The sequence below is a fragment of the Eretmochelys imbricata genome, chromosome 1 (assembly GCF_965152235.1).
Source record: "Eretmochelys imbricata isolate rEreImb1 chromosome 1, rEreImb1.hap1, whole genome shotgun sequence".
NCBI classification, from domain to species: Eukaryota; Metazoa; Chordata; order Testudines; family Cheloniidae; genus Eretmochelys; species Eretmochelys imbricata.
Genome location: NC_135572.1, coordinates 260,470,023 through 260,497,658, shown reverse-complemented (window position 1 = coordinate 260,497,658; position 27,636 = coordinate 260,470,023). Strand labels below are relative to the sequence as shown.

The 27,636-nt window shown below is 42.7% G+C and overlaps 2 protein-coding genes across 4 annotated transcripts in view; one reads left to right on the top strand and one right to left on the bottom strand.

Moving 5' to 3' along the window:
* ALDH1L2 (aldehyde dehydrogenase 1 family member L2) overlaps positions 1–12,803 on the top strand; it is a 52,076-nt gene extending 39,273 nt beyond the window's left edge. The window contains exons 18-23 of one of the 3 annotated variants that reach the window (XR_013347341.1): positions 901–1,000; positions 2,528–2,626; positions 3,414–3,566; positions 3,656–3,862; positions 4,554–4,659; positions 7,346–7,376. Coding sequence is in view for 2 of the 3 variants with exons in the window: in XM_077828699.1 (XP_077684825.1) it covers positions 901–1,000; positions 2,528–2,626; positions 3,414–3,579; positions 4,554–4,659; positions 7,346–7,545; positions 12,123–12,178 (727 nt within the window). In the remaining variant the exon portion in view is untranslated. Of the gene's footprint in view, positions 1–900; positions 1,001–2,527; positions 2,627–3,413; positions 3,580–3,655; positions 3,863–4,553; positions 4,660–7,345; positions 7,546–12,122 lie in introns of those variants that run through there. The other 2 variants (XM_077828699.1, XM_077828707.1) reach the window with 2 other exon arrangements.
* Positions 9,912–26,686, bottom strand: NOPCHAP1 (NOP protein chaperone 1). The gene is made up of 4 exons (XM_077828719.1): positions 26,566–26,686; positions 22,436–22,522; positions 20,410–20,546; positions 9,912–15,493 (listed from the first exon to the last, which is right to left on the bottom strand). The coding sequence occupies exons 1-4, from the start codon at positions 26,660–26,662 to the stop codon at positions 15,311–15,313; spliced, it is 504 nt and encodes a 167-aa protein (XP_077684845.1). The 5' UTR covers positions 26,663–26,686; the 3' UTR covers positions 9,912–15,310.
* Positions 26,687–27,636: the final 950 nt, after the last annotated feature.

Here is a 27,636-nt window from a genome sequence, read left to right as displayed (position 1 = left end):
TATCATTTGCTATTAAGTCCAACTGTCCAAAACCAAAAATAGATATATGCTATACATTTTCACCAGTTGATCTTAGGGAAAATAATTTCATTACTAAAAGATGTCTGAATGTTAATTTTACACACCGTATATACTAGTTCATAAACAGAATTTTTTTAGTAAAAAAAGGAAGCATCAGAGAAGGGGGGTCAGCTTATGAACGGTTATAGAGAGGGGGGAGTGGTGGGACACAGCCCCCTCCCCCTGCAACACAGCCAGAAGGGAAGAGGTGGGGCCAGAGTCTCTCCTCTTCTGGCCACGCGGCTCTCCCCCAAGCCTCTGAAGCAGCTACAGCTCCAGGGCTGGCAGGCTGTGGCCGTACTGCCTGGCCTGCAGGAGCAGCTAGGGCCAGGCCAGAGACATCCTCCCCTGGCCCACCCCACCTAAGGTGGGAAGGGATGGGATGGGGAGAGTGTGGGGGTCCCGGGCTAGGGGTGGGGCGGAATGGGGTTACATGGGGAAGGGTCATGTGGGGAGGTCCCGAGTTAGGGATGGGGTCATGTGGGAGGTGGTCACAGGGGTTACTTCCCTGACCCCCAGTTTCTCCCCCCCTCAAAAAAAATTTCCCCACCAGTTGCTGTCCCAGCCCATTAAGATAAGCCACTGGCAGGCCAGGACACTTTGTTTACTTAGGTTTACCTCTGTGCCTGCGGATGCTTGAGGTAAACAAACGTCTCAGCCCACCAACGGCTTATCCTGATGGCCTGGGAGCCAAAGTTTGCCGACCCCTGAATTATAGGGTCGGCTTATGAATGGGTCATAAAATTTGCCATTTTTACTTATCCATCTTGGGGGGGTCGGCTTATAAACGAACCGGCTTATGATCTAGTATATACAGTAATTATTTACAACTTTCCATAGCTGTGCAGTCAGTAATCTGAAGAAAGTCTCCCTCGAACTTGGTGGTAAATCCCCACTGATCATTTTTGAGGACTGTGAACTTGACAAAGCTGTGAGAATGGTAAGGTTACTTCAAAGTAAAACATGTTCAAAACCTTGTAAGTGCATCATATTAAGAAGCAACGTTCTAATTCCCTTTCTCACATGCACCCCTCCTCAAGGCTTGCTAAAACACGCAAGAGGATAGCCACACTTTAAGCCTCATACAGTATGTTGAAGCACGGCTCCCCTTCTCTAGGCTGTATGCCAACACAGTTTAAACTTTCGGGGCTTATTCAAAAAGACATGGATGTTCTCCAAAAAAAAAAAAATTAAAAAAGAGTAAAGGTAGAAAGTGTGTTTCCATGGAATCATGTTAACACTGCAAAAAAATTTATTTTACAAAAAATTGACTCTTAAAACCCCTCCAAATGCTAAACAAAAAAAAAAAAAGTCTGGAAATTAAGTCGAGATTCAGTCAGTTCCGCACTGCCATGTAATCCTTAATGACTCACTATCACCCACATGCGTAACTTATACTTCCCATCCAACCTTAACATCTGTCTTCTAAAATTTGCAAAAATATATGCATAGAGGAAAATTAGTAGATTATAAGATCCTATTTCCTACTGAAGGGATCTATTTCCAATGTAACCCTAGCATATGCTACATCACTCATTACAAAAAGACTTAGTTGCTACATGATACAGTTAGTTTAGGCCCTAATCCTACAGTTAGGTCTGCTATTGTGAACCCCCATACCTAGATAGAGCCCCATTGAACTCAAACAACTTTGTGCTATTGCATGAAATACAAAACAGTGAAGCTGACTCTCCAATCCATTTTTTATTGTCCAGGAAGAGTTAAATGGGGGGGAGGGGAGGAGAACAGCATGCACTATGAAAAGCAAATTGAATTTTGAAAATCTCTTTATGGTTTGATCATCTGAGATAGTGCGAGAGCCAGTCAGAGAATGGAAACAAATTTTTTCTTGAAAGTATTTTTTTCCATTAAAAAAACATGTTTTTTTTTAAAGTTTTCTGATGGTCACTAGTTAGTAACAGGGGCAAATTGTCCCTCCTCCATGAGGCCTGAGTCCATAGGCTTGATGTAGGGGAGGTTCTTTGTGCATTTGACAGGATGGGAACACATACTTCTCCACTGAGTCACATGCTGTGACTGCTCTCATAGCCCTCCATAAGGGGAGTGGATCAGCAGAGTTGTGTATTCATCAGCCTTGCTTCCAAACTCCTTTTCCATGATGCTGCACAGTGTCTCTATGGAGCTTCGCTCAACAGTGTGCAGGGAGTGTGCACCTCCCTAAATCCTGCCTCCACACACAGCAGCTCCACTGCATCCAGGGCCATCTCTGTTCATGCACGTGTTTATGTTGAGAAGGTAGAGGGAAGAAGAGTAGGATTTACCCCAGAGGTAAGAAAACATTTTTATTTCTTCAATGAGTTTTATGCTGATATTGCCCTTTTAAAGAAGAGTTCTATACATGGATGGATCCATCCATGGGAGAAAAAAAAGAATGTAGCCCCAGGGAATAGCTGGAGTGGGAAATTAATAAAACCAAGTATCAGTATAGTGTTTTCTTCTGACACAGGGCATGGGAGCAGTATACTTCAACAAGGGAGAAAACTGCATTGCAGCTGGCAGACTGTTTGTGGAAGAATCAGTTCACGATGAATTTGTTAGGAGAGTGGTAAGATATTTAAAGGGCTCATGTTCAAAATAAATTCTGCAGTAACAATGTAAAGCAAAGATCAAGTCATTTTATACACACACACACAAGTTTATGTATCATGCAAGTTATTTAAACTTTCAATCGCTGCTGACGCTGGGAAATCATGATTCCTATCATGAAGCAATGAAAAGGGTGTGCAAATAGGAGACACTTGCCCAAGAAATGCAGTGAGAAGTGACACACTTATAAAGAGACGTTATCCTGTCAACTATATCTCTACATTTGGGTAAGCAAAAATTGCCAAATTTGTATCCATGAAACTTAAGACCACTGTGAATATGGGGAAAAAAAATATGGTAAGATTGGAAGTATAGCAGGGATCATACAAGAGTATCTAATGTTCACCATTAAAAATTCAACACTGCTGTGTGAAAACTCAGTTATTTATTGCGATTTAGACTAGGAAATAACTTCAGTATCTTGTTTACCACACTATGTTAACTTAAGTAAACAATGACATTTTCAATGCCAGACACAGTAGCAGAAGAAACTTAAAAATGAATAACTAAAAACAATGGTCAAAATTTTCAAAAGTGACTAGTGATTTTGGGTGCCCAACTTGAAACAGCTTAAAAGAGCCTGCTTTTCAGAAAGTGTTAAGTACTCCGTCTGAAAATTGGGTCCCTTCAAGGGGTCTTAAACTTGGGCATCCCAACACTGAAGTACTATAGTCACTAGTCACTTAAAAAAAATTGGCCAGTGTGTCATACTATGTAACTTTTCATTTTAATTGGGTAACCTGTAGGTGGAAGAAATCAAAAAGATGAAAATTGGTGACCCACTCGATAGAGCAACAGATCACGGTCCACAGAATCACAAGGCTCATCTGGAAAAGCTGCTGGAATATTGTGAAATTGGAGTGAAAGAAGGAGCGACATTAGTGTACGGAGGAAGACAAGTATGTAGACCAGGTAAAATACTACCTGGAGATGTTTTGAATTTTTACATTTTTAAATAAAAGCCCACATGGTTCCCTCTGTTGTGTAGCACAAAGAGGAATAAACTCATGGAAATACAATACAACATGAGCTGAAGGACAGCTACATGGTATCTTTACCACTGCCACCAAGGTAGAGGACTCTATGAAGTATACCTAAATAAAGTAGGGTGTCAGTGTCCTGGAGAAAATCACTTGGCATAAAGACCTGGAAGAAAGAGATGGCTCATACTGAAGAACTCTTCAAATATTTACATGTAAGGAGAAACTCAGCCTGTTGTACAATATTTCTTTGCTAGTACTGGCTTTCATATAGAGACTAAGGGGAATAGTCCTCACTTGATACATATGACTCCCATGGCACAGCTCCCATATAGCATTAATAGAAGTTGTGCAGCTGACACACCAGAAACTAAATTGAGACTTAGGTCAGGTCTACACTAAAAACTTTTGCCAGCATAGTAACATCGGTGAGGGATGGGGGTTTTTGGTGATTTTTTTTTTTTTGGCGATAGTTTTATAGTGGCAAAAGCCCTAGTGTAGATACAGTTATACCGATTAAAAATGACTTTTGCCAGCATAGCTTATTTTGTTCAGGGAATGGCATAACTTATTCCAGCAAAAGCACTTTTTTGCTGGTACAAACTGAATCTTGACTAGGAGAGTTTGTTGATATATCTGTAACAGCAAACCTTTCCCTCTGTACACCTGGCCTGTACCTCTAGCAAAATAGAACTTCTGGTGTGAAAGTGTCTTTACATACTGGTTTTCTTTCTCTAAAGAAAATTTAGAGTGGATATTTACATCTGCTGCTTAGGCTTATACAATACTTAGCTCAGAATATGGAAAACAGAGTGTGGTACTGTGTAGGTAGAGAAGGAGAGAATACAAATTAAAAAAATATTTTACTTGCATGCAAATGATGCCCTATCTGTGTCCTCTGTTTAGGTTTCTTCATGGAACCCACTGTATTTACAGATGTTGAAGACCATATGTACCTTGCCCAGGAAGAATCCTTTGGTCCTATTATGGTAATTTCAAAGTTTAAGAATGGGTACGTTCTGTTCTATTTTAAATAATAGCATTTTGTTTTACTTTATCACTTTCACCTTGTGCTGTGATCGTGCCAAATCTCATAAGGTCACGCTGAGACATTGTGCTGATAGGAATCCTCTAAGCAGGGGTGAAAGTAACTTAAAGGACTTACCGGTACGCTGGAGTCCTGAGCAGGGGGTGTGGCCTTGACCGGAAGAGGCGGGGCCTTTAAATACCCAAGCTCTTTAAATCAAGATTTAAAGGCCCCAGGGCACCGACTGCGGCTGGGAGCCCCAGGGCCTTTAAATCACTCCCAGAGCTGCCAGCTGCAGAGGCGGCTGGGAGCCCCAGGGATCGGGGCGATTTAAAGGGCCCTGGGCTCCAGCTACCGCAGCGGAGCTCTGGGCCCTTTAAATCACTGCCAGAGCCCCGCTGCCGCCACCCCAGGGCTCCGGCAGTGGGGCTCAGGGAGCACTTTAAAGGGCATGGGGTTCTGGCCACTGCGGGGAACCCCGGGGCCTTTAAAGTGCTCCCCAAGCCCCGCTGTCAGAGCCCCTCGAGTAGCGGCGGCAGGGCTCCGGCAGCGCTTTAAAGGGCCCAGGGCTCTGGCCGCTGCGGGGAGCCCTGGGCCCTTTAAAGTGGCAGCCTGGGGAAGCCGGTCCGGTCTGGCATGGCGTACTGGCTCTTGCCGGTACACCATACCAGACCGTACCGGCTTACTTTCTCCTCTGCCTCTAAGGAACAGATTGGTGTAAAAGATAGCATTTAGTACAGACTGCTCTTCTCAGTTGCCACAGAACCAAAGCTACAGCAGGGTGGTAAGGGACACTACATTGCTGGTGGCATCATCTTTTACATGAGATTAAATAGCCAGTGGCACTTTTTGCAAAGTAAGGGTAGTTAAATGCAGTGTCCTAACCAAGCTACAAAACTTATGTTCTTCCTACGGTATCTCAGTTCCCCCTGCAGATTCTGGTGGCTCAGTTACTCTTCTTTGTTACAAACTGTTTGTTGTGTCACATTACTGTGTGCTGTTTAACTACGACTGTATTTTGTTCCAGAAGTGGGTACATTCCAGTAAGGGGTGAGACAATCCCTGTGTTTAGTTTGTGGACCAGTTTACTAGAGTATGTCTACACTGTATGCTTTTTTCAGTGGCATGTAGAGTACATACATGGGTAGCCACCCAGCACCGGTATAAGTAGCAGTGTAGACTGTGAGGCACGCTTTAGGCGAGTAAAGCCACGTCTTAAGGGTATGGGTATGTACTCAAGTACACACCCTACATAGTTTTCTACTCACCGCAAGCCATGTCTCCCTGTCTGCACTGCTGTTTTAGCAGTGTAGTGTCCCACTGTCTCCCCACTGCTGGAGCCTTTCCCTGTCACAGAAAAAGACTCCAGCAGCAGGGAAAGACTCTAGCAGGGGGGTTTGCCCATGCCCCGCCCCCGTCAGAGCCTTTCCTAACCACAGTGAAAGGCTCCTGCAGCAAGGAGCTGCCTCCTCTTTCCAACAGTGTGGACACAGCCCGCTTTTCACTGTGGCATGTTGCTACATATATGCTACGTGCTGCCACCAGTGCTGTGTAGTGCAGACGTAGCCTTAGTGATCTGGAATAAAATTTACTGGGGTGAGCTTCAGCCGGGTGGGGGGAGCACACTGTATAAACTTAATGGAATTATTTCCAGGGGCCTTAATTTTTCTAGTTTGAAAATACAGTATTAAGCTTTTGACTAAATAGAACACACTCTCAATCTGTGAACTGCCACGTTGAAAGTTGTTAAATCAAGCTAATTAGATGCCGACTCCATGGTTGTTCTAAGGCTGGAGCACTCACAGGAAAAAAAATAGTGGGTGCTCATCACTCACTGGCCACAGATGTTTGCCAGCTGGGGGAGGGGCTGGGAGAGGGCGGAGACCAGTGAGGGGCGGGTGGGCGGAGCAGAGTGGGGGCAGGAAAAGGCAGAGCAAGGGAGGCCTTGTGGGTGGGGGCGGAGCGAGGGCAGGGCTTCCGGGGAGAGGGTGGAGCAGGGGTGGGAAGAGATGGAGCGAAGGCAGGGCTTGGGGGTAGGGCCTGGGGCAGAGTGGGGTGGAGCACCCCCAGGGAAAAGGAAAAGTCAGCACCTATGATAAAATGTATTCAATTTTTGGAAACAACTTAGGATATTTAAAGCCGTTTAGGGGTAAGGTACAAATAGAAATGAGCACAGTGAAAATGGCATGAAAAGGTTTATTTATTACATGGAAGTCTTTGGATTTTTAAGAATTTATACCCCAACAAAATGGGAGTTAAGGCTAATTTTAGCAAAAATTAATGTTATGCTGTAGAGTTCTGCTTTGTAGACGTTTTTGCACTTTTTCATTCCCTGAATTCCACTGGAGCTGCACAAAGCTGACACGTATAATACAATATTTTGTTTGAGGTTTTTTGGTATAAACCTTAAGCATTCTGCAGTCTAATTTACAAACTGTATAAATTAGAGACAATACTGTGAATTTTTTCATATTTCTGACTGACTAACAGTAGACTAGTACTTCATAGTTATGTTTTCAAAACAGCTAAATAGGGATTAGAAAGAAAAAGGGTGTGGGAAGAAGTTGCTGCACCGCAGCTAGAGGGAGGTTGGTTGTTACGTCAAGGTCTCTGTTATGTTTCACTTACTGTCAATGAAGCCGAATGATTTTTTTTATTACTATTATTATAGGGATGTCGATGGAGTGTTAAAACGTGCAAACAACACAGAATATGGCTTAGCTTCAGGGGTTTTCACAAGAGACCTAAGCAAAGCTCTGTACGTTAGTGAAAATCTAGAAGCAGGAACAGTTTTCATTAACACATATAACAAAACTGATGTGGCAGCACCATTTGGTGGATTCAAACAATCTGGCTTCGGAAAAGATTTAGGTAAGTAGTTTGGTTTCAAACCCTCCCTCCCCCCCCCCCAACGGATGGTCTAAACCAATTTTTTTTTTTTTTTAAAGCCTTGTCCAGTTTCTATCACAGGAGAAAAAAAGCCCATAAAAGTCCTGATAGATCAAGATTTACACTTAAAAAATAGCAAGGAAAAATTTAAGAAATAACACTGTTGTCAGCTAGAAGGCTAATGGCATTTCTGTGACCCCTTCCTGGTTTGAGTGTACCCTCTCAAGTGTCAGGCCTCATGCCTTTACCTATCTCAAGGTGGAATTTTGCAGTTCTATTCTTCAACCAGACTCTGGCTTACAGTGCCCCCTTGTATCAACTGTGCTCACCCAGCAGGTCCAACTGAATTTGGACACCTACAATTCTTCCATTTGGGAGTCAGTGACCAGTGGCATACAGTAATCAGACAGCCTTCCTTAACCAAAGTGTTTATTTTGGTTGGAGAACAAATGTATTAGAGAAAAAGGATTATAAAAATAGAGTCTACATAGCATGTCTACCCTACCTAAAGGCATACCATCCCCTAATAGTAGTCCTAACTTCTTCAAACACCCCCCTAATGGCTCATCTACACTGCACTGCTAATTACCCCATGGACACTGCTGGTGTGAACTAAAAGGTACCTAGTTCACATTAATGTATTCCTTTTTCAAACAGTTTTTAGACCCAATGATTCTGACATAGTCCGTCAGTGACTCTTCCGTGTCAGTTGATAGGTTTCTACCTAGAGCCATCCCCTCTTTCCTGCCTGTATTCCAGACAGCCCTCATGCAGTAAACATCCGGTAACCAGGCGAACATACAGCATTCATATAATCATAGGTGGCGAGTTATATGGGCCCGTGGTGTCTTGGCACCAGCAATATTCAGAGCCTAGGGGCCCAGCTTCACCAATATTTGGGGCTGGGTGTCCCCCCGCCCCCGGCCCATTTGCTGCCACCCCACGCCTCCTACGAGTGTCCCCCAGCCTCCCCTTGCTGCCCCCACGCACCAGTGTTCCTGCCTCTTCAGTGCAGCTGCATGCTGCCTCCCTGCAGCAACTGCTGCTGCAGTGTCCTAGTGCCCCCCATCCATTGCCACGGCAGACTGACTCTGAGCCTGCCCTTCCACCTCAGACCCTTCCTTTTCCGGAGGGACCCTCCGCCTGCAGTCACCGCTGCTACCCCATGCTGGGCAAGGAGGCAGCCCCATCCCTCACCCCCAGTGAGGCTACAGTCAGGGGCAACAGCAGGGGAGGAGGAGACACACGCAGCACTCCCTGGCACCCACCATGGGGGAAGCGAGGGAGATTCCTGGACCTGAGAGAGGCCCTAGGAGCACATGCAGTGACAGTGGTGGGGGTGAGTGTGCTGCTGTGGGGGGGCGGGAAAGGGGGGCTCCTCCCCCAGAGCTCGCTGCTGCCGGCAGGGAAAGGGCTGGGGGGAGTCCTCCTCTCTCTCCCCTGTCCCGGAGCAGCCTGCCTGCACCCCAAACTCATCCCCAGCCCTGCCCCACCCCAGAGCCCACACCCCCAGCCAGAGCTTTCACCCCCCCACCGCACCCTAACCCTCTGCCCCAGTCCTGAGCCCCTCCAGCACCCCAAACACTTATCCCCAGTCCCAGCCAGAGCCCTCATCCCCCTGCACTCCACCCCCTGCCTTAGCCCTGAGCCTCTCCAACAGCACAACCATTCATCTTGTCCCAGACAGAGCCCTGAGCCCCTCCAGCACCCCAAACACCTTATCTCCAGTCCCAGTCAGAGCCCTCATCTCCCTGCACTCCAACCCTCTGCCCCAGCCCTGAGCCTCTCTAACACTCCAAGCCCCCCAGCCCCAGAGCCCTCACCCCCCACACTCCTACTCTCACCCTGAGCCCCTCCCACACCCCAAACCCCTCATCTGCAGCCATACCCCAGCCCACATACCTCACCTCTGCACCCCCTCCCATCCCCAAACTCCCTCCCAGAACCTGCACCCTGCACCCCAATCCCCTGCCCTAGCCTAGGGCCTGCACCCTAGACCTCCTCCCCCACCCAAACTCCCTCCCAGAGCCTTGGGCAGGTGGGGGGTGGAATTTGGGCAGGGGCGGGTTCTGGGCACCACCAAAAATTATACAAACCTGCCGCCCCTGCATATAATAGATCATCAATGGGCAACTCCAAATGCATCACAACCGTCATGGGAATTATCTTTTTGTTCAGTGGTTTTCTGGTTGGTTGGTTCTCACCAGCCATTGTTTGACATGATTCAAGGAAACTGACTGTGGTTTCTTCCAGACCTGAGCATACACTGAAGCTCCTGTCTCCCTCCAGTCCCCTGTTAGAAACTCCCCTGTCTAACATTTTCAAAACTCACTTCATTTCAGACTGGCTTAAAATCAAAACCAGATTTTATTTGGCAAATTAGACACACAATAACAACATTAAGAAGGTAGTTAAACTAACATTGGGACTAATATTACTAAAAAAATCACTAGACAGGAAATCAGACTTAAGAATCGATTACCCAAGGATCTTACGTTGTGTGTGCCTGACCCATACTAGTGCTGAAGCTTACTTTTGGCTTCCATTCACCTTCAGGGCACCCTGCCCACCTGCGTATCTTCCAATAAAAACCCCTCTCTACTTATAGGTAATGTGGCTATATGTTCATGCAGTGGCCCCCAGTATCAGTTTCCATTGACTCATGTTTCTGCATACCCCTAACATACACATACATGACACTTCTCTACATAATCCTCTCACTGCCATTAACATTCTCACATCTTTGAGACTGACTTTTGCCAACATATTATGGGGCTATTTCTCCCAAACTATTCAATACACTTTTCCGTATTCCGTAGCTTTCTAAATCTAATTACTCTGAATTCCTTGATCTTTTTGACTTTTAAAGGAGATAGATGATTTTCAAAAATACCTCAGTGGGAGTGATTGAGTGCCCAGCACTTTTGAAAAACTAGGCAGGTGCCTAAATAAATATGGATTTAAAAGCCCAACTTTGGTTTATTTAGTATCTCACTTAAACATAGCCATAGAATACCAAGTATGAAGGTGTTAATATTTATATAGCAGGTCAAATTTATATTGGATACAGCAGGGAGTATGTCATAGAAAATATTTTGAGCAAAAAGATAAATGACCCTCTTCTGCAAATAAAAAAAAAATCATGTTAATAATTCATCCTACTTACAATGGTATTACTACTAAGCTTGAGGTGTTTTTTAAGAATCTCACATGTCAATTTGCTGCTGTTGTGGGGTGTTCTTTTTGGAGGGTCAGGGGCGGGTGTCAGTTTTTTCTTTCTGTTTTTTTAAGCATAAAGCAATCTATTTCCCCACTAAGGTTAGCTAGTCCACTTGTGGTCAAACTTTCCAGAAACATTCACCTTTAGGCAAAACTCAAGAATGTAAGATTTCAGAGAGGCAAGTGTACCACAGGAGGTCTTGACTTAGTTCCTGGGGACCTTACAAGGTGCAAAGGGGATAAGAAGGGTTGCTGCAGACACGCTAAATGTTCACAGGAAGTAGCCCCATTATAATGCACCTTAGGAAAGTTAAAACAACGAGGAGGACTTGTGGCACCTTAGAGACTAACAAATGTATTTGGGCATAAGCTTTCGTGGGCTAAAACCCACTTCATCAGATGCATGGAGTGGAAGAAACCAGTAGGCAGGTATATAGACACAGTACATGAAAAGATGGGATTTGCTTTCCCAAGTGGGAGGTAAGTGCTAACGAGTCAATTAAATTAAAGTGGAAGTGGGCTATTGTCAACAGTACAATACCAAGGGAGGAACAATCACTTTTGTAGTGGTAATGAGGCCAATGTAAACAGGGTGGCCCATTTCAAACAACTGACAAGAAGGTGTAACAGTAGGGGGAAATTAGTATGGGGGAAATTTGTTTTTATAGTGACTCATCCCCTCCCAGTCTTTATTCAGGCCTAATTTGATGGTGTCCAGTTTGCAAATTAATTCCAGTTCACAGTTTCTCATTGGAGTCTGTTTTTGTAGTTTTTTTGTTGAAGAATTGCCACTTTTAAGTCTGTTATTTAGTATCCAGGGAGATTGAAGTGTTCTCCAACTGGTTTTTGAATAATTGTTGATGTCTGATGTGTGTCCATGTATTTGTTTGTGTAGAGACTGTCCGGTCTGGCTCATGTACATGGCAGAGGGAAAGCTGCAACTCCAAAATGTCTTGGGGAGGGGTATGTGACGGGAGAAGCTTTTCAGGGGAATTTCTAAAGTGGATAGGACAGTGTTTTGGTGCTATAATAGTCATCAGATTATGATATATTGCATTATTGCTAAAGTGATTTTTTTCAGCTTCAAAAGAGTTTAATTTACTTCAGTAGAGTGAATGGGATAAGAGGGAGTTGGGTATTTTAAAATACATTCAATCTATTTATTTAAAAAAAAATACATAGTAATTCCTTGGCCACAAGCTATTGCAACATGTTAAGTGCTTAGGTATTTTGCATTAGCAGGAATTCTGAACTGTTGCTTGCTCAGTGGTTAAAACTAAGTCTTCTGACTATTCCTTTAAACTGGTGATATAACTCCTTCACATTTTGATCTTCCATAGGTGAAGAAGCTCTTCATGAGTACCTCAGAACTAAAGCTGTAACTGTGGAGTATTAAAGAAACAGCTCAGCCTGACTGCCAAAGCAAACCCCTTGCTGACAGCCTCAATTTTAAGTATTCTGTTAAGCACTTAATACAATGCCCAGAATTCATATTCTCTGAAGTAGTACCACTAACAAAAAACCAAATCATATTTATCCATGGAAAATATTAAGGACCAAATTCTAGCCCCACTAAAGTCACAAGGAGTTTGGCAACTTACTTTAGTAGAACTAAAATTTGGTCTTTAGTTATCTAAATGTTCACATACCTAAACCTTCCGAGTTGTTCTTAACTCGGACAATGGGAGATTGCTTATGTAAGACTGAAGGATTGGGCCCATGATGTGCCTAAATTTTTTATTATGAGATGTATTTTACACAATCATTTTAAATCTTTTAACATACATTTAGTCATTAAGCTTCTCTTAAAATGTACTTTAAAATGCATATTATACAGTTTTGTTATAAAACAGTTCAAGTTTTTCAACAAAAGTATACAGCTCTGATGACTTTTCAGCAGTAAAGGAAACCTTAGTGCCATAAAATGGAAATAAATTCAAGAAAGTGCACTTACTATGATCTTTGTTAAACTATGAATATTAAGCTGAAGTTATTGAAAATATATTCTATCTTTTTGCGAATGTGGAATGTGCAATTTGTATGGGACTGTGAATGGTGGTTATATTAATAGATTTAAACCAGCTGTGTCTGTGTATACGTCTATCACTATTGTGAAGTAATTATGCCACATACATTACATGCACTCACTTTACCTCAAGGAGCATTTAATACAAGATTATGGCATAAGGCAGTAAACCATATTTTACACTTATCAAGTACTAAATATAAAGGATATCTGACATAATGACCAAGCATTTTTCAAGATAATGAACATAACTTTGCACATTTTGTACTCCAAGAAACATTTGAAGAGAAACTACTGTTCCACAAAGCTACAGCATCCTACAGCCAATATTTTAATGAGTTTGTGAGATCAGCTGAACAGTGTGCCAAATGTATGCACCTTCTGAAAACAGGTATTACAGCCTGGTGAAGTTTTTTCAGTGAACAGTAAGTTTCCTGAAAACTACAGTTTTGCTGAGACCAAAGCCATGTGTAAATTTAGCAAACAGTTGCAGCTGGGTTTTTTTCCCTTCCTTTAAAAGAAAAAAGGAAAATATTTAAAGTCTAAACAAACTGTTTCAAACTGTCAATTAGAATGGACTCAAAACTTTTTTTGTTTTGGCAAGAAAAATCAAACAAATTGTGTCAGTTTGAAATGAACCAATTTTGTTGTTTTTTTCCAGTTCAGTTACCAAACCAAAAAACAACAATTTTTTTTTTTGCTCGTCTCTAGCTGGTATCACAGGAACAAAATTATCTATTTGTGAGCTCTATGTAATTATTTTCCTACTTGAATAGCCCAATGTTAGACTCAAGTTAATGTGGAATATGTTTTTGTAGTAAAAGTAGTCTAGCCACAAGACAATTTTTACCTTCAATTTACCAAGCACATCAACATGGTCAAGAAAGTTAAACATTCAGTTCTGGACACAGTTTACACACCCATTAAGCAAGGTTTATGAAGTGTGACATTATAAACAAGCTGTATCCACCTTGTGCAATGTACCATTAAATCACAGCATAATTCCTTCACTTTGCTTGTAGACAAAGTGTATTTGAAATACAATTGAGTAATATTAGTCTATACAGATGCCACTGCAAACCTCAATATAAAGAACAGTATCCAGGCTATCCAAATAAAGGTATCTTAGTGTTTTATTTACCATAGAAACAGTACCTTCAACAGACAACCATACTAGTTCCCCAACCGCTTTGGATTTTGTCAGTTGACAGATATTTAGGAGGTTTTTTGATACAATAGCCAGAGACACAAGGAATAATGTGTATAGATATGGGTCATTAAGTAGTTGTGCTGAGTAAAACTGGCATGTCTAAATCTCCTTTCAGGGGGAAGCAGTGTTAAAGTAACGTGTGACATTAGTAGTCCAGTGTCACATCTTAGGCCAGGTCCCCTCCAGATTTTAAACTGTTTAATTCTAATGTACCATAATTAATAAGTGGAAACTAATCATCTCAGTACTGTGTCTTTATACAGCCCATATCCCAAGTGCTGCTGCTTTTCAGAAAGATTGATTACTAGCAACATGAGTCAAAGGACCTGCTTTGGACTAATAATTTAGCCATAAATTGAATCACAATAGCAATTGATGCTAGTAAGATTTTATTTTTCCTATTAATAAAGAAAGATAAAAGAAGACATGCTCTTCAACAAAGACTAGAAATGGTATTGATCATTATCTTGATCAAATGTTCCAAACAGTTATCTTTAATGAAAACAGAGAAGAAAAATATAAGTTTAAATAACAGATTTTAAATCCTGTGCTTAACTGCCGCTTGCTAGTCAATCTTCTGTAGCTAAGTAAATACAGTAAGAATATAACCTTAAATTATTATACAAAATACTGTTTCTTTGAGAAACAACTTATAATCTACAAAGGCATTGAGATACATCATTTGAAAGCAAAACTTGACTAAACTAAATATAGTAAAATAGCCCAAACTCCTCCCTATAAAATTAAGGAGACAAGAATAAATTAGGCATATTTCCTTAGATTTAACTCTTGAAGCACTGTGTGCTCATCTTTAGTATTTGGTAGTGAAGACAAGTATATAATACTTGAGTATCTTAACACATCTTATTCCCATCTCAAAACAAGCTTTGTCTTCCTCCTATCTAATTATTTCCCTCTCCTGAAGTAAGTAACCGCACACCCTAGTAATCCTTTCTTCACCTCAAAACAGGCCAAGAACTTCACACTTCTTGCCTAGCTTTACAGTGCAACCTCTCAAATTACTAAGTTTCATGCTGTTTCTTCCCTACCCTGACCTCCTGATGGAACTCATTTCTATATAGCTTGGGGGATAGGTCAGGACTTAGGACTAAGAGCTCCAGCTTTCCTCTCAGCCATAAGAAACTCTCCACCCTACTAAACACAGTACTTCCAGTGACATAAGTTAGCCAGTTTCCAGGTGAGACACACTTGGAAATTAGCTAGTTTTCTAAGGGTCACAGTAGTCAGGACACATGATACATTCAGAAATGGAAATCTGAAAATAGTTTTATCTACTCATTCACTTTGTTGTCCAAAATTTCTATTTTGCCCTTTTCTCCTTTTTGTTTTGGAAGTTTAATGGTGTCTATGGTAACTTCATCAGTTGCACAACTGTCCTCTTCAGATTCTGAGCTGTCTTCTGAAATTATTTCTTCATCGGTGTCAGAACCACTTAATTCAACCAAGGCTACATTCTGCAAGAAACAACGGTGCTTTTAAAAAATGAACAACCCATATATCTACATATTGCTTTTATGGTTTTTGTTTAAAAAAAACAAACAAAAAACAAAACAAAACAGGACCTTAATACACATGAACATCCTTACCATAAAGTCAGCAATTATGTGCTATGCAAAAAAAAAAAGTAGACCTCAGTAGACTGGAAATATTTGCAAGTTTTTTTAGAGATCACTATAAACATGAAAGTTTAAATATGAAAAATGAGTTTATACAGTCTAAGTACCTATAGTGCTCAGTAATAAAGTAATAGTTCTTTTTAAATAATTCTCAGGAAGCAAAAAGAGAATGGTACATTGATTAATTTACTTTGTCTAAAGTGAAGCCTTCTGGTTTAAACTGACAAATGAAGGGAGCAAAAGGCTGGATTTTTTAGACAAAAATCCAAGTCTGAAAATATAATTTTCAGGCTGCTGTCTCATATTTTGCTAATGTAATTCATGTCATATAACAGTTTAACGTTATCAGTGGTACAGCTGTGACTGTGGATGACAAGTGTTCAAGACAATCAGAATATTTTCTAAACAAAAAAAACAAGGGCTGTCGATTAATCAGTTAATCACAATTAATCAGTTTTAATTGCACAGTTAAACAATAGCATGCCAATTTAAATTTATTAAATATTTTGGATGTTTTTCTACATTTTCATATATATATTTTTTTACAAATATTTGTACTGTAAAAATGCTACAGTATTTTCAATTCCTCATAAAAGTACTGTAGTGCAATCTGTTATGAAAGTGCAACTTTCAAATGTAGATTTGTTACATAATTGCACTCAAAACCAAAACAATGTAAAACTTCAGAGCCTACAAGTCCACTCAATCCTACTTCTTGTTCAGCCAATCACTAAGACAAACAAGTTTGTTTACATTTACAGAAGATAATGCTCTTATTTAGGTGGTCACCAGAAAGTGAGAACAGCCATTTGCATAGCACTTATGCAGATGGCGTTGCAAGGTATTTATGTGCCAGATATGCTAAACATCTGTATGCCCCTTCATGCTTCGGCCACCATTCCAGAGGACAAGCTTCCATGCTGATAACTCCTGTTAAAAAAAAAACAATGCGGTAATTAAATTTGTGACTGAACTCCTTGGGGGAGGATCGTATGTCCCCTGCTCTGTTTTACCTGCATTCTGCCGTATATTTCATGTTATAGCAGTCTCGGATGATGACCCAGCACATGTTGTTTGTTTTAAGAACATTTTCACTGCAGATTTCACAAAACACAAAGAAGGTACCAATGTGAGATTTCTAAAGATAGCTACAGCACTCAACCCATGGTTTAAGAATCTGAAGTGCCTTCCAAAATCTGAGAGAGACGAGATGTAGAGCATACTTTCAGGAGTCTTAACAGAGCAACACTCCGATGCGGAAACTACAGAACCTGAACCACCAAAAAAAATCAACCACCTGCTGGTGGCATCTGACTCAGATAATGAAAATGAACATGTGTCGGTCCACACTGCTTTGGATGGTTATCAAGCAGAACACGTCATCAGTATGGACCCATGTCCCCTGGAATGATGGTTGAAGCATGAAGGGACATATAAATCTTTATGTGCCTGAGGAACGTAAATATCTTGCAACGCCGGCTACAACAGTGCCACGAAAACACCTGTTCTCACTTTCAGGTGACACTGTAAACACGAAGCGGGCAGCATTATCTCTTGCAAATGTAAACAAACTTGTTTGTCTGAGCAATTGGCTGAACAAGAAGTGGGACTGAGTGGACTTGCAAGCTCTAAAATTCATATTTTATTTTTGAATGTAGGGTTTTTTTTAACATAATTCTACATTTGAAAGTTTAACTTTCATGATAGATTACACTACAGTACTTGCATTAGGTATATTTCTTTTTTTTACTTGTAATCAAAAATATAAAGTGAGTACTGTACACTTTGTATTCTGTGTTGTAATTGAAATAAATATATTTGAAAATGTAGAAAACATCCAAAAATATTTAAATAAATGGTATTCTATTATTGTTTAATCGCACGAGTTATCCGTTTAATCGCTTGACAGCCCTAATAAAAAAAAGGATCATATTTCAACCTGTGAAGCTGTATACGATTTTTGACAAGTACGAAAACTTTGCACCTGACCAAAGCTGTTGTTTTAGGTCCAGCCCACCCCAAGTAAAAAACAAAACAAACATAAAACCTGCAAGATGAGATCAGTCATAAGAAAGCTGAACTGTTAATAAATTTACTGAATTACTTGCAAGCAGTACTGTAACCATAAGACCTTTTGACTTGTGCTTTCTGTTTATTGCTATTAAAACATTATACAGAAAGATATGGATGACCCTGAAGACTGGAGTAACAGAAATGGGGTGAAATTCAGTCGTTCTAAGTGCCATGTCATGCACTTAGGGTCTAATAGTAATTTCTATTAGAAGACAGGATTATCAGCTAGAAGCGACAGAGGAAAGAGACCTGAGAGTACGGGTTGATCACAGGATGACTATGAGCCATCAACGTAATGCACTGTGAAAAAGGCACCTGTGATCCTAGAATGTATCGGGTGAGGATTTTCCAATAGATAGAGAAGTATTAATGCCATTGTACAAGGCACTGATAAGACCTCATTTGGAGTTATGTGTACAATTCTGGTCAGTCATGTTCAAGAAAGATAAATTTAAACTGGAAGAGAAACAGAGAAGAGCTACTAGAATCATCAGGGGAATGAAGAGCCTATCTGATGAGAGGAGACTGGAAGAGCTTGGTTTGTTTAGCCTGGCAAAAAGTGGGCTGAGAGGGAATATGGCTGCTCTCTACAAATACACTCGTGCAGGCGTTCGCAACCTTTTCTTTGTGATGTGCTCCCTCCTCTGCCCCCCTCCCCCCACGCTATAAAAACTCCACAGCCCACTTGTACCACAATAACTAGTTTTCTGCATAGAAAGGCCAGGGCCAGCATTAGGGTGTAGGAAGCAGGGCAACTGCCTGGGGCCTCATGCCATAGGGGCTCCCGCGAAGCTATGTTACTCAGGCTTCAGCTTCAGCCCCAGGTGGCGGGGCTCAAAGCTTCGGCTTTCTTGTGGGGGGCTTCGGCTTTCTGCTCTGGGCCCCAGCAAGTCTAATGCTGGCCCAGCTTGGCGGTCCCCCTGAAACCTGCTCGCGTCCCCCAGACCCCTGGTTGAGAACCGCTGCATTAGGGGGCTAAATACCAGGGAGGGTGAAGAGCTATTTGAACTAAAGGACGATGTAGGCACAAGAACAAATAGATATAAACCTGCCATTAACAAATTTAGGCTTGAAATTAGAAGGTTTGTAACCAGAGGAGTGAGGTTCTGGAAGAGCCTCCCAATTAGAGTTGTGGGAGCCAACAAATTAATTAATTTTGAGTGAGAGCTGGGCAAATTTATGAGTGTGGTTACATGATGGGATTGCTCATGCTGGTAGGGGGCAGGGCACAGTAGGTCTGGGGCTCGCTTCTGGTTTATGTCTTAAATTCCTGAAGCTCATGCTTGTGTTCCAGCCTGCCATCTGCAAGAGTCAGAAAGGGATTCCCCCCCGCAATGTATTCTGGAAGGGTTCCTTTTATCTCCTTCCTCTGAAGCAGGGATGGCCATGGCTGGACATGGGACGCCAAGAGGGGTAAACCAGGACTCTGAGGCAGCACAAAGTATTCTCTCTCAGGTGACTGGCTGGATGGTTCTTGCTCGCATGTTCAGGGTCTAGCGGCTCGTCATATATGAGGTCAGGTCAGGAAGGAATTTCCCCCCAGATCAGAATGGCAGTGACCTCGGGGCAGGAGGGTTTCCTTCCTCGGCAGTTTGTGGGGTGCAGGTCGCTTGCCAGGATTGTCTGGGTATATCTCAGTCATTTCCCTGACATTGTGGGGACCTCGAGCACTGGTGCACTTTGGTCCCTCCTACTGTGGCGGGTGGGGGAGGGGGAGGAAAGAGACATAATAGGCTAATAATCTCCGGTGGGTTGCAATACTTTAAACATGGTGGTTGGGTGTAGTGTGTGGGTGCTGGGTGATGTTGATTGGCCTGTAATATACAAGAGGTCAGACTAGATGATCTAGTGGTCCCTTCTGGCCTTAAACTCTATGACTAAACTTTTCATCGACACATCTGTAAACAGACAATTATTAAAATAAAAGATCCCTTACTTGTTCTACTAATTTCACATTAGATTTTTAAAACAATTTTCAGAATCTAATTCACTCTTCCACTATTTACATTTCACAATTGTCTCAGCCTAGATAGTGAAAATAGACTAAGCTATTTTCATGTTTTGGATATAATCAGTTTCTCTCCTCTTCTCTCAGTCATTAGCATAATACTGCATAATTTCAGTTAAAACACTGGAGAGACACATTGAAATAAATACAAGAGTTTCCAATAAAATTTGAGAGATCATAATTAAGGTTTTTAAGTTTTGTTATACTTGACATGCTCGAGACCTAGATTTTGGGCCTTAAACTATTTAAAAGTGTCCCTTAAACAAAACAGAACACTTGTTATTGTTACTTACTATACAATCTTAAATTACAATTCATTAAAAGTCATCTTACTTTGAAAACAAAAAAAACAATCTATTTAAATTTGTAATTACAAAAGTTACTCATTGTCAGGATTAGAGCTTTAGATTAGAGACAGCTCCTATTCTGGGCTTAAACTACTTTAGCTGTTTATCTTCAAGTTTCAGTGGTGGACAAGATTACTATGTCATGAAGAGCAAGTAGCATACTTTGCTTTAAATTTATGGCTAATTTCAGATCAAAATTATAAAGGAATGTAAAGGAGGAAAAAAGCTTTCTTTTTCAAACAAAGCCATTCTAAGACTGAGTGAAGAGTTTTACCCCACAGCACCAAATTTACTTTACAAAAGCAAAACACAAGAAATACATTTACCATCTCTATAATGTTTTCAAGGCAGCTGTCTAGATTTTCAATATCAAACTGATGAGCTGGTGCTGTTGCCATTTCTCTTCTTAGCTCATTGTTTGCAAGGGCCATCTGCGGTAGAAAGCTCTGAACTCTGTCCAAAACTAAGGTAGAAATAGTGAGATTATAGCATATATGCATATTTAGATTTTGCAGTACAAAGACATGAATATCTCATTAACACAGGATTTAACTGTTTTAATTTTGAACTTTCAAGTTGTGTACAATATTTAACAATTCATCTGGGGAATAAAGTTACTACTTTATTGACCAGATTGCTCAACTTTCCATGGCACATACAGTGCAAAATATCAGATTTTATGCATCAGTCCAAATGGTTCACTAAGGGAGTCATGTCATGGCTTTTATTTGACCTTTTCGAAAAACTAAAATATGGCAAGTCCAACAGACGCTTCATAGAAAAATTCTATTGTTTTAAACACACACCAAAAAATGAAATACTCAGGATGCTCCACATCAATATTAAAGCTCCTGTGAAGTACTGTACCTTACCTTCTCCTCTCTTGGAGTAAAGGGGCAGGGTCCAAGAGAAGATGGGGGGGGGGGGGGTCAGTGATGGCACAACTGTCAAGAAAGCTGTGCGGATGACAGGAAAAAGCAACCTCAGAAGCAGCTTTCTACCAAGTGTGTTATGCTGCCAAGAAGGCAGCCTAGGTGGATAGGCAGTGTAGGTAACAGCATGAAGGAGCTGGTGTTTTGCAGGGATGTCTCCAAGCTCCATGGCATTTCCCACCAATGATGGGACATCTTTGCTCTTTGTGGGTCATGTCCATGTCCCCTCCATGGATGAGTCAACCCTTCCAGTCACAGATTAACTCATTATACTTCCACACTTTTTTCAAATAGCCTTTTCCCTCTCTTGCATCAGGAGATGATCTAGCGTCTAGTGTTTATTTTTCACTGAAACTACGTTTCACTTTGTAGTAAGGCTGCACTATTCTGATTCAACTCCAGTAAAGTCCCTTAGAAACTACTACTTTATGCCACGCTGACTCTCCCCAAAGAGTTCTGTCAAAGAAAGAACTCCATATTGCCTCCTTTATCCTCTCACAAGTTTAAAATAATTTTGAAAGGTTATTAAAAAGGAATGATCATTTAAAAAAAAGATATACTAGTGTCCAATACTTTATACTACCAAACTGGTTTTGAATATAGAGATTAGAATGGTTATATGAAAAAGTAGAAGCCCTTTGCACACTAAGCAAATGAAACCCAAGGCTAAGAAATTGCTAATAATTTGTCTTCCATGAAAAGAATAAAAATCCTGAAGATGTGTCACTTCATACCATAATCAGACAACACTGCCAGTTAACTCTGTCTTTGATTAGGGGACAAGGCACATGGATCAAGTGCAGAAAAATACCTTTTCTGAAGCCATTCAAAGAGATCACTGAATAGATAAATGAGTAATCTGGCTTATTGATTTTGACAGTATTCTTTTAAAAAGTGAGGTTAAGAAAGTAATTTCAATATTAGAAGTCCATTTTACACTACTTTGAAATACAACACCAGAGGTTCAATCTTGCAAGCCCTCTACATACAGAAATCCTCCCTCTCACACCAGCGTGGGTTTGTAGCATTAGGCCCTAAAATGCCAGATGTTTACAAAAAACTTGTGCAGAATTAATGTTTTGTGCTCCCTCTGCAGGATGAATCAGTTAACTACATGAGAAATATTCTGCCAACTGTGCCCATTTTATCTGGTGAGTAAAATAAAGCCTAGTTAGTTTCAAGCTCCAACATAAATAGCGGGGGAAACATCCATATTGGCAACCGCAAGAGAGATTTGCAGATTCACAAGTAGCAAAAATAGGTTTAAAACTATTTATACAGTTAATTGATTTTCAAATGCTAACTGCTTCAGCAGTAGGATATATTAACGTTAGGTATAGTCATGGTTATGTGCTTTTCAAGCTCACAAAGCAACTTAAACAGTGATCAACATAGTCCCATTAGGAAAAGATGCACTTACTGTTACTCCTTGGTATCCTAACTGTCTCTAAACTTGTGACCTTTTTGCTGGCATGTTTTGAGTTAATCAACAGTGTGTCATGAATACCTACAAAGAAAAATTACATCAGTTATTTCACTATTTACCAATGTGATACTAGCTCCCTTATTTAGATATTTCCCAAGATTTGCACCAGAAAGCAGAGAATTTAAGAAAGTTTTCATTAGTTGGACAATTTAACTAGTCAACTCTTAATGCAGCAAACAGGATGACCAATTTCAAGGGAATTACATATCACTAATTAAAGTGAGACTTTTAAAAGTGTTTATTTTAGGATGATTTTTTTACCTTATCAGAAGTTTGAAAACATTCAGTTCCCTTCTAGTTTTGTCCTTTAGAGTTCTGGCATTATAGTATATCCGTAGTAATTTCTCTCTTATTTACTTAGCATTACATCAGCAATACTAGGAATAGGTAACTTGTCCCCCTTCGGAACATATGTAGGGATTAACAGAAAAGCCTTTGCATGAAAATAATATGTATGCATAGTGCCTTGGGCTGCGAATCTCATCAGAGGTCCCACAAGCTAGGGAGGCTCAGCATTAGATCTGCAGGAATAACTGATTTTTCTACCAGGTAGTCAAACCGAAAAATTATTTTAAAAAGATCAGTTAGTTTCAAACCAAAACTGGTGCATAACTGGTTGGAAAATCATTCCCAGAGAATAGTTATCAGTGGTTCACAGTCATGCTGGAAGGGCATAACGAGTGGGGTCCCACAGGAATCGATTCTGGGTCCGGTTCTGTTCAATATCTTCATCAACGATTTAGATAATGGCATAGAGAGTATACTTATAAAGTCTGCAGACGATACCAAGCTGAGAAGGGTTGCAAGTGCTTTGGAAGATAGGATTAAAATTCAAAATGATCTGGACAAACTGGAGAAATGGTCTGAAGTAAACAGGATGAAATTCAATAAGGACAAATGCACAGTACTACACTTAGGGAGGAACAATCAGTTGCACACATACAAAATGGGAAATAACTGCCTAGGAAGGAGTACTGCGGAAAGGGATCTGGGGGTCATAAGTGGATCACAAGCTAAATATGAGTCAACAGTGTAATGCTGTTGCAAAAAAAGCAAACATCATTCTGGGATATATTAGCTGGAGTGTTTTAAGCAAGACATGAGAAATAATTCTTCCGCTCTACTCCGCGCTGATTAGGCCTCAACTGGAGTATTGTGTCCAGTTCTGGGAGCCACATTTCAGGTTTCAGAGTGGTAGCCGTGTAGTCTGTATCAGCAAACACGAGTCCTTATGGAACCCTAGAGACTAACAAATTTACTTGGGCATAAGCTTTCGTGGGCTAAAACCCTTCATCAGATGCATGGACTTCATCAGATGCATGGAAAGGAAAATACAGTAGAGAGGTATAATACACAGCATATGAAAAGATGGGAGTGGCCTTGCCAAGTGGGGGGTCAGTGCTAATGATCCAATTCAATTAAGGTGGAAGTGTGCTATTCTCAACAGTTGACAAGAAGGGAGCAAAAATCACTTTTGTAGTGCTAATGAGTTCAATGTAATCAAGGTGGCCCATTTCAAACAGTTGACAAGAAGGTGTAACAAATCGGAGAAAGTCCAGAGAAGAGCAACAAAATTGATTAAAGGTCTAGAAAACATGACCTATGAGGGAAGATTGAAAAAATTGGGTTTGTATAGTCTGGAGAAGAGAAGACTGAGAGGGGACATGATAACAGTTTTCAAGTACATAAAAGGTTGTTACAAGGAGGACGGAGAAAAATTGTGCTTCTTAACCTCTGAGGATAGGACAAGAAGCAATGGGCTTAAATTGCAGCAAGGGAGCTTTAGGTTGGACATTAGGAAAAACTTACTGTCGGGGTGGTTAAGCACTGCAATAAATTGCCTAGGGAGGTTGTGGAATCTCCATCATTGGGGATTTTTAAGGGCAAGTTGGACAAACACCTGTCAGGGATGGTTTAGGTCGGGGTAGGCAACCTATGGCACGCGTGCCAAAGGCGGCATGCAAGCTGATTTGCAGTGGCACTCACACTGCCCGGGTCCTGGCCACCAGTCCGGGGGCCTCTGCGTTTTAATTTTAAATGAAGCTTCTTAAACATTTTAAAAACCTTATTTACTTTACATACAACAATAGTTTAGTTATATATTATGGACTTATACAAAGAGACCTTCTAAAAATGTTAAAATGTATTACTGGCACATGAAACCTTAAATTAGAGTGAATAAATGAAGACTCGGCCCACCACTTCTGAAAGGTTGCCAACCCCTGGTCTAAATAATACTTAGGGCTTGTGTACGCTTATATTTTATAGCACTCTAACTTGCTGGCTCAGGGGGGTGAAGAATCACCCCCTGAGCGCAGCAAGTCTGAGCGCTTTAAACCACCAGTGTAGACAGGCTCCAAGTGCTGGGAGCCATGCTCCCAAAGCTAATCCCCTCATGGAGGTGGATTACCAGAAGCGCTGGGAGACCTCTCTCCCAGCGCTTCGCATGACCACACTCGCACTTCAAAGCGCTGCCGCAGGAGCGCTCCCGCAACAGCACTTTGAAGTTTCCAGGGTAGCCACAGCTTAGTCCTGCCTGGAGTGCAGGGGACTGGACTACATGACCTCTCGAGGTCCCTTCCAGACCTATGATTCTGTTGCCGGCACAGAGTGCCCGAGGGAAGCAACAGCTGGGTTCGTTGCCGGTGTGTGTCGCGCCAGTGACCACAACGGGGTGGAGAAGCAGAGAGATTTATTTGGAGCTCCAAATAGGGCGCAGGGAGACTGAGCTGTCTCAAATCCTGCAGCAGCGCAGCAAATTCCAGTATACATTTTATACCTTTGCCTACTTCACTACACAAGCTTATACAACCAATTACCTGTTGCCCCGTACAATACCATAGCCAATCAGCTAAAGCAGCCAGTTGTGTTTTTCCTCAATAGCATTGCCCGAGCCTTGCCTTATTTGGTCCTATTTGTTACAGGTTTTTGCTAAACATTTCTGCCTTATCTGTATGTTTCCCAGGCTGAAGCTGGCCTTGGCTGGCGAGCCGTGTGCAAACCTGTCTGTTTGTGTGCTAGCTTCCTCAGAGTTATGCAGGATCACAGAGGGTTCAAGGAGCAAAGGGGCCTCAGTTTATCTGGGCCTAGAGCAAGAGGGCTTCATCGACACTCGTGGTCTTCAACCCTCCCGAGTTACCTAGTGTAGCAACCGGTGTCACCAACAATTCTATGAAAACTGTTTTTTCCCCAACTCTTCTTCCCAATATGAAAACCTGAAAATTCTTGATTGGACTCAACATTTCGTTTAGAAAATACTGATTGAAAACGAAATGTCAAAATAGGTTGTTCTGACACTTTCAAAACCCAATCATTTCAACACTGCCCAAAATTTTGTTTTCAGAACTTTTTTACGTTTCCGGCCGAAACCGTTTGCCAAATTCGGCCCAACATCTGTGACTAGTTTGGGCGCCCCCCAAAGAATGCATTTGGGAGGAAACTTACTACTCGCTTCCCCCCCCCCGCAAAAAAATAAACCCACCCTCCCGCAGCTCTAGTCAGGATGGGTCAGTTCTGGGCTCAGCGGCTTCCCAGGAAGTGGTGCAGCCTCGCCTCGCCTCCCCTCCCCCCAAACAGCCGGGCCCACTTCCCAGAGCCGCAGGGGATGCCGCTGAAAGGGCCAGGGCCAGCGCGAGCCTGGTGCTTTGCCGTCTCCAGGGCCCGCGCAGGCGCCCTGGGGCGCTGTGAGAGTTCCATGGGGGCGGGGCGGGGTTCGAGCGGAAACCGTGACCTTCCGGGCCCGAACCAGCTGGGCTCTCGGCACCCTGCCCCTCCCCCACCTAACGGCCGTCTGCCGATCAAGCTGAACCAGGGTGGTGCCGCGTGGCCGCGGCTTGCGCAACAGCTGCCACGCAGGCCGCGCGCTGCTCACAGGCTGCGCTCCCGGCCCGCTTGTCTCTAAGACTTGGTGGGGGGCCGCCGCGCCCGCGAGCAAACCGCCTCCCGCCAGGCGCCGCTTCCCACTCTCCCCCGCCCGTGCCCAGCCTCCCCCCTCCGCTTCTTGCCCGCAGGCGGATGCTTCCTCCCTCCCCAGCCCGGGGACGTGGCGGCTCGGGACCGGCTACCTCCTCCGCTCCCCACGGACAGCAGCTCCCTGGAGGCAGCGGCACCCTCCTTCAGCGCCATCGGGGTCTCGGGCCTACGCGCGCCGCTTCCTTCCATATGCGGGGGGCGGGGGATCCGGATGCCGACGGGGCTCCGCTCTAGCCACACACTAGCTGCCTCGGGCTGCCCCACAGCGCCTCCTGGAGCCCGGAGGAGCCAGCGCAGCTCTGGGCGAGGCAGCCCGCAGCGCTCGCGGTTCTCTCGCTGCCCAGGAGGGGCCAAGCTCCCCTTGACGTCAGTGGGAGACTCAGCCCGGGGGCGGAATTGTCCGGGTGTGGCTACACTGCAAGGGAGCAGCCGGGCTGGCCGCGTCAGCTGGGCGGGGCTCCGGGCTGTAAAACTGCAGTGTAGACATTCAGGCTGCGGCTGAGCTCTCGGACCCGGCCGCAGGGGGAAGGGTTACAGCCTGAGAGGCCCCAGCGCGCACAACACATTTTTACAGCCCTAGTTGGCTGAGGTGGGCCAGCCAGGGCTGTTTCATTACTGAGCCCCATGCAGCCTGGCTTTTCATAGGCCTGGTCTGGTGAGGAATGGATTCATGTGCCTCCTAGAGCAGCCACCCTGAGAAACTGCTATGGGCTGTCACGCAGCCTGGCCAAACAGGCCACAGAGGTACTAGTGGGCTACAGGTACAGATCCCTGATTATAAGTCTATTGAAACCAGTTGGCCAAGCCCTAAAATGACGGGTGGGACTAATCAATGAAATGTCTTGATTGGATAATGAAAAACCTAGCATTTCTGGGAGACAGTTAAGCCCTCACTGACCCTGCTGTGGGGGGTTCTGCTGCCCATTGAAAAAAAAATTTTAAGTTCCTGAAAACTCTTCTGACGCTGAAACACAGAAAGTTTCCGAAATCTCCCTGCTAAGTAAGGGCTGGCTCAGAAATGGTGTTTAGAAAAACTGAGCGCATGTAGAGATATGGGGGAGGGTAAAGCAACCTCCTGTGCTATACTGACTAATATTATAATTTCAATCTGCCTGTATAATCTGATGATTAGAGCCTACCATTTTGGTCAATTTTAGGGTCAT